The sequence below is a fragment of the Nilaparvata lugens genome, chromosome 13, assembly GCF_014356525.2.
Source record: "Nilaparvata lugens isolate BPH chromosome 13, ASM1435652v1, whole genome shotgun sequence".
NCBI lineage: Eukaryota > Metazoa > Arthropoda > Insecta > Hemiptera > Delphacidae > Nilaparvata > Nilaparvata lugens.
Genome location: NC_052516.1, coordinates 10,272,970 through 10,285,300, shown reverse-complemented (window position 1 = coordinate 10,285,300; position 12,331 = coordinate 10,272,970). Strand labels below are relative to the sequence as shown.

The 12,331-nt window shown below is 34.3% G+C and overlaps 2 protein-coding genes across 6 annotated transcripts in view; one reads left to right on the top strand and one right to left on the bottom strand.

The window, feature by feature from the left end:
* LOC111062131 overlaps nucleotides 1-9,163 on the bottom strand; it is a 108,180-nt gene extending 99,017 nt beyond the window's left edge. For all 5 annotated transcript variants that reach the window (XM_039439790.1, XM_039439791.1, XM_039439793.1 and 2 more), the window contains exons 1-2: nucleotides 9,078-9,163; nucleotides 1,304-1,367 (exon numbers count right to left, since the gene is read on the bottom strand). The gene's annotated coding sequence lies outside the window, so the exon portion shown is untranslated. The remainder of the gene's footprint in view (nucleotides 1-1,303; nucleotides 1,368-9,077) is intronic.
* A 193-nt stretch (nucleotides 9,164-9,356) lies between these two features.
* On the top strand, nucleotides 9,357-11,955 carry LOC111049651 (single-pass membrane and coiled-coil domain-containing protein 4 homolog). The gene is made up of 2 exons (XM_022335783.2): nucleotides 9,357-9,493; nucleotides 11,676-11,955. The coding sequence occupies exon 2, from the start codon at nucleotides 11,700-11,702 to the stop codon at nucleotides 11,880-11,882; it is 183 nt and encodes a 60-aa protein (XP_022191475.1). The 5' UTR covers nucleotides 9,357-9,493; nucleotides 11,676-11,699; the 3' UTR covers nucleotides 11,883-11,955.
* The last annotated feature ends 376 nt before the right edge of the window (nucleotides 11,956-12,331 follow it).

Below are 12,331 nucleotides of genomic sequence, written 5' to 3'. Positions count from 1 at the left end.
TAGGTAAATGTAATATAATTTAAACTTTATTATTGTTGATTATTTAGCGACAAGCTGTATTGTTTAATTCAGACCTCTGTAATAAGAGCTTTCTCAGCCCTAGAACAACGAGATTGGTACACATTTTTTGGAATACTAATCAATTCGCTGCAAAAATATATGGAGAACCTAAGAATACTGCATATACATTAGAAGACAATATAGACTTTAAATTAAAAATGATTGTATCACTTGATACGCACGCAATACGTAAAATGGCTACTTTTTACTTTGGTTTGGTACTGCAGTGCAGTAACTTTCCACTTCAGACAACCATACCTCGCCCACTGTAGACCCTTATTTGTGAAGGCTGGCATTCTAACACTACCTGCACTGTTTGTTTTGAAGGCATGTTTGACGACTAGAAGGAAGCCAGATATTTTTTTGAACAATCAGCAATATCACCACTACAACACCAGACGAAGGAACGATACTCATGTGTCAGTGGTACGATCCAGACTGACCCAATATGGACCCAAATATATCTGCGCTAAAGGTGCGTACAGACTTTCGCTCTGCTCCGCAACCGAACGTCACTCCAGCAGAGCGATTGATGATCGACCGGGGAGCAACAGTGGTTCGACCGGGGAACGCGAGAACATCTAACATCTTCCGTAACGTTCACGATGGGTGCGTGGGCGGAGCGACTGTGGTTCGATGGTGGTACGAGGGCGGAACGAGGGAGGAGCGTGCTCGGTGCGGGTTGGAAGCGCGAATATGTGTACGCAGCTTAAGATATACAACTGCTTGCCAAATGAATTGAAGACCTTGGAAAACTTGAGTCAATTTAAAAATGAACTTGAAAAATTTCTCACAAGACCATATTATAGTTTACAAGAATACTTTGAGGAAAGAATCTCACCACATCGACACCAGGAATTACAAGGAAATTGAGCTCTACATTATGATGAAAAATCTGACGACCACGGCGCAAACGCGCTTCCAGTGAGAGAATATCAAGTATCAAGTAAGTAAGTATATAAATATTTTATTCAATAGTGATAAATTTGATGACCATTGAATAAAATTAATTTGTTAAGAATAGGTCACTTATTGAAATCCTGTTTCTATTTATATAGAATAATTTTCTAGGTATTATTTTTGACAATTGAACGTGAAATGTTTTTTTTTCAAATCTGAATATTTTTTATAATACAGAACAGGTTTTTTTCTAAATTTAAGCATACAAATAGTACCGTTGATTGAATAGTTTACACTCAATTGGGGAAAAATATAATGGAATATGGAAGAAAAATGTTATTACCTTATTCAAAGCTGTTATCAGTTTTTCTAATCATCGCCAGCGATTCCGAAGTCGAATTTCAGCCCTGCAAAAATATTGTATATTTTTAAATTGATCGGTCAATATTATAAAAATGTTACACAAATGTTTTCAAATAATAAACAGTAGAAATAGTGTGTGAATCAAGTTATCATTTACATAACCTCTAGACTGTGTATTCCAAATTAAGGTTTAAAGCAGTTTTGGGCGAATGCCTGTTGTTTTTACCTGCATTGTATCTATTGTCTATGAATAAATAAATAAATAAATAGATATTTAAATTCTATCAGAATATAACCATGTTCTATATAGACCTAGTTTGTTGACAAGAGATTGATTATAGTCCTGTCTTCATTTTTTACGCATTACAAATTATAAGGCAGCCTACACACAGGGACAATATATTAGCTTCCACTACAGTGAGGCCCACTTTATAATGGCAGTGAAGAAAGATAGGAGAAAAATGTTGCCGATCCTCTGTCTTGTCAATGCCTTCTATAGACGGTAGCAGATATAGGTTTATTGATGTAAAATTAATTGTTCATTCTCGTTTAAAATCATCAATTTATTTTATTAAGCAAGAAATTATATTTTTCAATAATTTCATAATGAATTTTCATAATCAACATGAAATATTTTGTCAATTAATGCTTAATTCTACATTGTTAAAAGACGATCTGGCAACAGAGCAAAGCGAGAAAGAGATAGCGCTATCCGCTTTGTTGAATGATAGGCAAGGATAGCAATACCATTGCTAATCAAACACTGCCACTATAATTATTATATTATGCTGTTACGGGAACGCGGAATTGGAATTGTCCAAAACTCAAATGTACAAGGAATCTCCAATTCCGTGTTCCCGTAACAGCTATAGTGAGGTCCACGTTATAATGGCAGTGTTCGATTAGCAATGGTATTGCCATCCTTGTCTATCATTCAACAAAGCGGATAGCGCTATCTCTTTCTCGCTTTGCTCTGTTGTCATCACACGAGCAGTCGCATGTTGTATTTTATTTATTTATTTATTCACAATATCACATCGGAAACAACAGGTAATGACCCAAATATGTTTCCTTAACACAACAATAAATACAGTATACAATTCAATCAAAACAAAAAAAAAGATACTAAAACTAACGTTTGAAAAGAAAGAAAATAATACTTAGAAAACTACTTATAAAACATTCCTTAATAGAGTTGATGGTGAAAATGAATATATTATGAAGTGATGAAGGAGAAGTGTTATCAATAAAGATGATGAAAGAGCATGCAGTCTCATATGAATGATAGGATGAGGGTGATAATGATAACTGCCAGCAACAACATCCAATTCTCCAGTGTTATGTACTCTGTTTACTGTCAAAACATATTAATTAATTGTATAACTACTTTTTCCATCTTCTTGGATTATTTTACGCCTATGAACATTTGGATGATTACCATTTCATAGCCCAATAAGGTACATCAAGAAAAGCCATCAATCCTGTGTTATTGGTTCGTTTTCAGTCCCCGTATTTAGTCTTTCCCTATCTTATGCACTGTCGCGACTAAATGGCACCTAAAGACTGAACCAGTGCTCGGTTGATACTGCAACTCAGTGGAGTGATGGGGGGAAAGTTTTGGAATGCATAGGTGACTCATTCACTGACACCACCCCAATTCAATAATAATAATAATAATATTTTATTTTCAACAAAAGTATAACAAAAACAATGTAACACAGTTGAAAAACGTCACAGATAAATAACAGAGTAACATAAAATATCAATCTTAAAATAAAACTCTAACATTCAACAATTCATTAAATTTGCAAGATTATGATATGAGTTTTCTTCTACTGATTTTTCTCTGTTCTTCTTCTTCTTCTACTATTACTTTTTCTTCTTTCTATTCCTCATAAATTTCTTCTTATTTCTTTTACTCCTTAATTTCTTCTTCTTCTTTCTTCTCCTCCTCAATTTCTTCTTCTCCTTTATTTTCCTCCTCAATTTCTTTTTCTTCTTCTACGTCTACTTATTCTTCTCCTTCTTCTTCTTCTTCTTCTTCTTCTTCTTCTTCTTATTATTATTATTATTATTATTCTTTTTATTCTTCCTCTTATTCTTATTCTTCTTTCTTTCTTTCTTTTTCATCCTCCTCCTCTGTATCCTCCCATCACAACCCAATATTGGTACCGGTATCATGAATCTAATATTGACTAATTGAGAGGCATGTAATAACGCAAGGAATTGATACTTCTCTGTATAGTGGGGTCCATATTATAATGGCAGTATTTGATTAACGTTGGTGTTGCTATCCTTGTCTATCATTCGACAAAGCAGGTAGCGTTATCCTACTCTAGCTTAGCAAAGGTGCCACATCGTCTCTCAACAATGTAGAATCCATAATTAATTAACAAAATATTTCATCTTAATTATGAAAATTCATTATGAAATCATTGAAAAATATAATTTCTTCCTTGATAAAACATAGTTTATTATTTTAAACGAGAATGAACAGTTAATAATTACATCAATAAACCTGTATCAGCTACCGTCTATAGAAGGCATTGACAAGACAGAGGATCGGCAACGTTGTTCTCGTATCTTTCTCCACTGCCATTATAACGTGGACTCACTATAGAAAGAGCTAATATATTATTGTCCCTGTCTGCAACGTGCTGTTGGGATGATTTCAGTAGACAATACCAAGAAATGAAGCACCGTATTTGAAATGAATTCTAGGACAGAAGCCTATTGTGAAAAGACCATGGTCGATTTCGGAATAGAATACCAGAAAAAAAGCATTTGGAATGGACTCTAGAACAAAAGCCTATAGACCATGTTTCTCACTAAAATGGTTTAACAAAATGCCTTTTCTTTGAATAGAAGGGTAGGGATAATAGTAGGCTATACAATATATGTACAGTGAGTGAGGTGCACGTTATAATGTTTGTGTCGGAAGATAGGAGAAAAGGGTTGCCAGATCTCAGCCTTGCCACCCAAACAGCTGATACTGGTATATCTCATCATTTCAACTGTTCATTATTCTTGAAAATAGTTAATCATATTACTTTCCTTGTCCTATTACCATAGGTAAGGAAAGTATTGCTTTCCGAAAAAAATTAAGGTACCCCAATTTCTAAATTTCTATACGTTTCAAGATCCAAAAAAGTGGTTTTTGGGCATTGGTCTGTATGTGTGTTGTGTGTGTGTGTGTGTGTGTGTGTGTGTGTGTGTGTGTGTGTGTGTGTGTGTGTGTATGAGTGTATGTGCGCCTGTGTACACGATATCTCATCTCCCATTCAACGCAATGACTTGAAATTTGTTGGAACTTAAGGTCCTTACAATATAAGGATCCGACACGAACAATTTTGATCAAATGCAATTCAAGATGGCGGCTAAAATGGCGAAAATGTTGTCAAAAACAGGGTTTTTCGCGATTTTCTCGGCTCCAACGATTTTGATTAAATTCATACCTAGAATAGTTATTGATACGCTATATCAAAAAATTTCGAGTGGAAAAGATTGAGCATGAAAATCTCTACAATTAATGTTCAGCAACATTTACACCTAAAATTGAAAATAAGCTCGAAATTCGAGAAAATGTGATTATCCAATTGCAAACTGTTGATTCTATTAAATCATTCACTATGGAGAGATAGCAGACCTCTTATGTCTCCAGCGTTATTGTCCTGTCACCAGCTGGCTCAGATCTTTGTTTATAAGTAGACTTGAGATGCGCGAGAACACTAGCGTCAGGTGATCAATTCTCATAACGGCAAGGAAAGTTGTGTGAGTGCGCCACAACAGATTTTTTTATTTGTCAATAAAATATATTTTTTAAAGATGTAATAATTAATTTTCATGATTGAGACAATATTTTGACAATTAGTTGAATTTCTACATTGTTAAAAGACGATCTGGCAACAGAGCAAAGCGAGAAAGAGATAGCGTCATCTGCTTTGTTGAACAATAGACAAGGATAGCAACACCATTGCAAATCATACACTGCCATTATAACGTGGACCTCACTATAGCCTGGAACCTTTCCTTGCAAGAAACGTCACAAAGTGTAACGGGAAAAAGAAGTTGGATAGCAATACCTGGAAGGGAGAGGAAAAGGCATAGAATCATTTCAATTGTTTTTGAATAACTATTCAGGTCGACGGAAGGGAGACTTCTCGCAAGTCAATATAATAAGCAATGAAAAGTTTCAATTAGCTGTCACATTATAGTGAGGTCCACGTTATAATGGCGGGGGTAAAAGATACTAGAAAAGCGTTGCCGATTCTCTGCCTTGCCACTGCCTTCTGATACCGGTATATCTGTTGTAATATTGACTATTCTTTCTTAAGGTAGGCGCACACAGATCGTCATCGGACGGACGGCACGCATCGGACGATTAGATTTGAAAACAATGCACTCCAATTGAAAACAATGCAAACAAATCAAATCTAATAGTCCGATCCGTGCCGTCCGATGCCGATCTGTGTGCGCCTACCTTCAAGGTGCGTACAGATTTACGCGCCGCGAACATGAGCAATTCACTTTTAATCAGCTGATGCCAAGCTTTTTATATCTGTATCTTACCGTTTCTGTAAAAATACAGATATAATCAGCTGATTAAAAGTGAATTGCTGATGTTCGCGGTGCTTATCTGTACGCACCTTTATAATCAATTACATCTTATTCGTAATGAGAATTTTTCTAGGTATTTTTCAAATATTTAGTAATACATTTAAATAATATTGAGATTGAATATTTTGATAACTAATATATTTGCATATTGTTGAAAAACGATCTAGCAACGTTGCAGAGCCAGAAAAGGATAGCGTTATTTGCTTTGTTAAATGATAGACAAGGACAACAACACCAATGTTGATCTCTATTATATAAAAATGAATGTCTATCTATTTTACAATTAAAATAGTACAATAATAATTAATCTATTTTACAGACCTATGTTTTCGAAATTGTCGGCCGAGCGGCTAACGTAGAACGGGAAGATCATGTTGTGATAATATGATTTAGCATCTAAACTTACCGGCTGTAATAAACACGTCACTTTCTGATAAAATTGTTTACTGGTATTAAAACGGTAGTTTTAAGCACATAGGAAGTCCGTATTGAGATGTAAATAAAAATATTGATTGTCAGATAAATTTCATGATTCGCACCAAATAAAGTCAAGTGTGACATGAGATACATTGACGTTTTGACGGTACGAAGTTCGCCGGGTAAGCTAGTAACATAATATTGCCATTATAAAGTGGACCTCACGATGGGAACTCGCTTCCATAAATTGATATAAAATCTGATACTGGCATATCTGATAAAACATTTTGATGATTTATTCTATTCTAAGGAATAACATTTTTGTCAAAGTCTAAGAAGTTAGTTATAATTTATATTATTTATTTATCCAATCAGGTCATTCTAGATCAAAATGTTTTTGTATTAATATCAAATCCAATTTTATTTCTAATACTTGTCCTTCTGGCAGTCGCGCTGTTGTAAAAAGTTCAACAGTGTCAGTTTTTTTTCTGCACAAAACTATTGGATGGGGTGGTGTCAGTGAATGAGTTACCTATGCATTCCAAAACTTTCTCCCCATCACTCCACTGAGTTGCAGTATCAACCGAGCAATGGTTCAGTCTTTAGGTGCCATTTAGTCGCGACAGTGTATAAGTCGCACTGTGCATAAGAAAGGGAAAGACTGTATATATACGGGGACTGTAAACGAACCAATAACACAGAATTGATGGCTTTTCTTGATGTACCTTATTGAGCTATGAAATGGTAATCATTCAAATGATCATAGGCAAAAATATTCCAAAAAGATGGGAAAAGTAATTATATACAATTAATTAATATGTTTTGACAGTAAACAGAGTACATAACACTTGGAAAATTGGATGTTGTAAAAAGTACAACACGACTACCGGAAGGTTAAAAAAATGAAAAACAGCAACAAAGAAATGAAGATAAATCAACAAAATAAAAATTATAACAGGCACCGTAATCAATAGTCGCCGACACAATATTCAATAAAATAATACAAAGTGAAGTTTTTTCGAAGTAAATGTTTCACATTTAAACATTTTTATTTTTTAATAGAATAGACTATTTCCTTTTACTAATTTGCAATCTCCGTTTTTCCAGTTAGACTGCACTTGGGTATAATCAAGTAGGAAAACTCTTATAGATTTCTGTTAGATAGTGTCTTATCAGGAAGTTCTCTTCTAGCCTGAATATAATTTTAGCCATCAATGGAGCCTCACGACTGTTATTATATATCAGCCGGGACCGACAACAAACGTGCTCATCCGATAACAAGGGAGTAACTTAGCTAAAAATCTGGTGTGGCGCACTCACACAACTTTCCTTGCCGTTATGAAAATTGATCACCTGACGCTAGTGTTCACGCACATCTCAAGTCTACTATTCAAAGATTTGAGCCAGCTGGTGACAGGACAATAACGCTGGATACACAAAAGATATGCAATATCTTCATAGTGAATGATATTTAATAGAATCAACAGTTGCCAACAGTTTGCAATTGAATAATCACGTTTTCTCAAATTTCAAGCTTATTTTCAATTTTAGGTGAAAATGTTACTGGACATTAATTGTAGATATTCTTATGCTCAATCTTTTCCACTCGAAAATTTTCATTTAAATTATATATGAGACATGATAATTGGAAATCTAAAATAAAACTTTGCATAGATGGGTCGGAGCTCCTGAAATTTTTACAGATATGGGACTTGTGGCATTTGATATAGCTTATCGCAATGACTATTTTAGGTATAAATTTGATCAGAATCGTTGGAGCCATTTTCGAGAAAATCGCATAAAATTAACCCTATTTTTTACAACATTTCTGCCATTTTAGCCGCCATCTTAAAATGCATTAGATTTAAATTGTTTGTTTCGGATCCTCATAGTGTAAGGACCTAAAGTTCCAAATTTCAAGTCATTCCGTTAATTGGGAGATGAGATATCGTGTACACAGACGCACATACACTCTCTCACACACACACACACACACATGCAGACCAATACCCAAAAATCACTTTTTTGGACTCGGGGGACATTGAAACTTATAGAAATTGGGGTACCTTAATTTTTTTCGGAAAGCAGTACTTTCTTTACCAATGGTAATAGGGCAAGGAAAGTAAAAAGTGTTGTCCATATCTGGGTTTTGAACCCGCGACCTACAGGCTGCTACGCAAGCTCTATATCAACCAGACCACGGATCACTAGGAAGAGTAAATTCCCTCAGTCACTAACTTTTTTATACAAAAAGTGACATCTTTAAAACAATTGAATATTCTGATAAACTGTGTATTGTCTGTAGCAAAAAATCTATTATTACGGTAATGTTGAAAATAATAATGCAAATACATCAAAATAAAGAATAATAGCATTTTTCTAATCCTGATGATGAAACCAAAGTTTTCAACAGCTAGGTACCGTAACTTAGATAAATTATTATGGGCTCATTTTAAATCCGTTCTTTATTCAAATTATGAATTTGATTTTTTTAATTAAATTTTTATTCAAATTATTGTTTTTTACAATTTTTTATTATTATTTTGTGTATAATCTCTAGAGTTACCGGTAGTGAATGATAAAAATGTAACCTCAAACCGAATGCCCAACGTATTTTTATATGAAAATTGAAAAATATTGATTAAAACTACAGCAAATGTATTGAATAGATATTCTATCAAACAAAATAATACAATAACTAAAACCCAAAAGTAACTTACTTTTAAATTGAGTGAATTATAACAGCTTCAAAACAGAAACACAGCAAAAGTGCAGGATGCAAATTTTATGCAGAAGTGAAACAGCCGACCGCCAAAGTTAAAAAATTGAAAATTGAACAGCAAACGCCATCTATTGATGGTTCAATAAACTACAAAGATTATACAATAAAAAATATGAATTATTGTATTGTAATGAGATTTATTTTATTCAAAAAGTATAAAATATATATTGAATAATATTTATAATATAACATACCATATAAATTAATTTTATTTTTCATTTTTTCGAAAAAGAACCCAGCTGATGTGTCACTGACAACGTTCAACATTTCGTCTGAAAACAGCTGTTCGCTTTCAACATTGACACAACTTCGTGGCAGTTTTGAATGTTTGTTTGCAAAAATTATTGACAGCAGGTAATTATGATTCCATTAAATTAATTTTACTGTTCACAATTTCAAATAGTTATGACATGTTTTTTTTTAACATCTATTGTAGGGTTTGAGAATCATATTTGTTTATTTATCCTAAACGTTGAAATTGGGGTTAAGTTTTTAATGTGATGGACCTTTGGTTTGTCTATGTTTTACATATTGTCAATTTGGGTATTATTACCTGCTCAATATTATTAGCTATTCTAGAAGATAATAGCCTAATGTTTTAAAAAAATTAAATAATTTTAATAAAATGTTATAAAGTATTAGATTAGATGTTTACCAATTAGAAACTATTATGCTGCTTTTACAACAAAGTTGACAACGAAAAATCTTCTACAAAAAGTTGTCGAATTCCTAGTAGAAAACAAGTTGCTCTGCTCAAATGTATATCAACGAAAGTTGTCTATTTTTGCCCAAAAAGCTTAGTCGGTGTAGATGCGTAAAGAGAAAACATTTAGTTGACAACTTTTTCAGTGTTTTCCATACGGAGTGTAGAATAGAAATTTTATTGTAAACAAGTTTTTCCACAAGATGTCGACAAAATGTTGCTGTGGGGGAAACATTTTGTTGGCAACCTTGATTATAACAAGGATTTCCAAGAGTTGGCAAAATGTATCTGTGCTTTTCAAGAAATTGGCTACAAAATGCAGCAATTTGTTGAAAACTCAGTTGACAACACTGATGTTAACTAAGTAAGTTTTTATAAAATTACAGCGATATGCATTCTAATTCGTAACAAATGTCAAACACTGCCATTATAACGTGGACCTCATTATAGTAGCAATTTTGATAAGGTAAAATTCTTGCGTAAGTCTAAGTACCTTTACATACTAGCATCACTCTTGCACGTCAAAAAACACCAGTCTACCTTCTCAAGAAGAGAGAAAGTGCACACATACAACACTCGGGGAAGGACCAACTTTTTGATGTTCCATTCCGTCAACTGTCTAAGGTCAGGGATTGTTTTCCGGTGCTGGCAATCAAGATGTTTAACTGCCTGCCACACTCAGTGGAGGGGCGCTCACCTACCGCGTTCAAGAACACCCTATCAATGCTCCTCATTGGGAGGAGCTTTTATTCTTTAGAGGATTTTTCAATGATGACTATGCTGGTCTGTGACACCGCCATCTATGTGTACAGTTTTAATTTTCGACACGATTATCCGGGGAAGCCTGGTCATCAATCACGATATTGGATAATTGAAAAATACCAATTTTTACTTTCCTTGCCCTATTACCATAGGTAAGGAAAGTATTGCTTTCCGAAAAAAATTAAGATACCCCAATTTATAAATTTCTATACGTTTCAAGGCCCCCGGATTCCAAAAAAGTTGTTTTTGGGTATTGGTCTGTATGTGTGTGTGTGTATGAGTATGAGTGTATGTGTGTCTGTGTACACGATATCTCCTCTCCCAATCAACGGAATGACTTGAAATTTGGAACTTAAGGTCCTTCCCCTATAAGGATCCGACACGAACAATTTCGATCAAATGCGATTTAAGATGGCGGCTTAAATGGCGAAAATGTTGTCAAAAACAGGGTTTTTCGCGATTTTCTCAAAAACGGCTCCAACGATTTCAATCAAATTTATACCCAAAATAGTCATTGATAAGCTCTATCAACTGCCCCAAGTCTCATATCTGTAAAAATTCAGTAGCTCCGCCCCATCTATGCAAAGTTTGATTTTAGATTCTCAAGTATCAGGCTTCAGATACAATTTAAACAAAATATTCTCAGTGGAAAAGATTAAGCATGAAAATCTCTACAATTAATGTTCAGTAACATTTTCACTTGAATCTGAAAATAAGCTTGAAATTTGAGAAAATGTTATTATTTCAATTGCAAACTGTTGGCAACTGTTGATTCTATTGAATCATTCACTATGAAGAGATAGCAGACTTCTTGTGTCTCCACTGTTATTGTCTTGTCACCAGCTGTCTTGGATCTTTGAATAGTAGACTTTTATGCGCGTGAACACTAGCGTCAAGTGATAAATTTTCATAACGGCAAGGAAAGTTGTGTGAGTGCGCCACACCAGATTTTTTGTTCATTTTAACAAGTAGTACATCCCATTTCATACAAAAAACACCCAAATTACTGTACCTTCTTTGTCAACTTGAGTATGAAGATTTCCTAATCATTGATCCCTTGTTATGTTTCAGAGAATATCGTAATACCACGAGAAAATGCGTCAGATGAAAGGAAAAACAAAGGAAACCAACAAGCAGAAAAAGGAGAGGAAACGTGAGTTTTTGGAGAACAAGAAGAACGTCTTCAAAATTGTCCTCCCAACAGCGGCTGCCATTTTTCTTCTAATCGTAGTTTACGTTTATGTAAAAACCAGACCGAAGCAGATGATGGAATATTAGACTACCACTCAAGACTGAAACACATCTATCTATACGACTGAGAGCATTTTGATATCCGTCTACTATATTTCAATGAAGGGCAGCATGGGGAGTCATAGAGAAACAATAGCATAAGTAGCCTAGATATCCCATGGTATAGGGAGTTTATGTCGCAATTTTTACTGTTATATCAAGCTGATAGTCCACGTAGTTCTTTCCTGTAAAGCTTTATGACGCTGGTAGTCTCTCATATTGTGCCGATAATACACTCTTACCCGGTCAAAATAGTAAAAATCGACAGCAATCGGCTTGAGATAACAGTAAAAGTTGCGACATAAACGCACTATACCATGGGATATCTACTTACGCTATTGTTTCTCTATGTCTGAGTGTAATTCGCAGTTATTATATATACTCTGAATAAAACAGATTGAAACTTGGTCAAAATATTCGTAGATTACTAAATTATG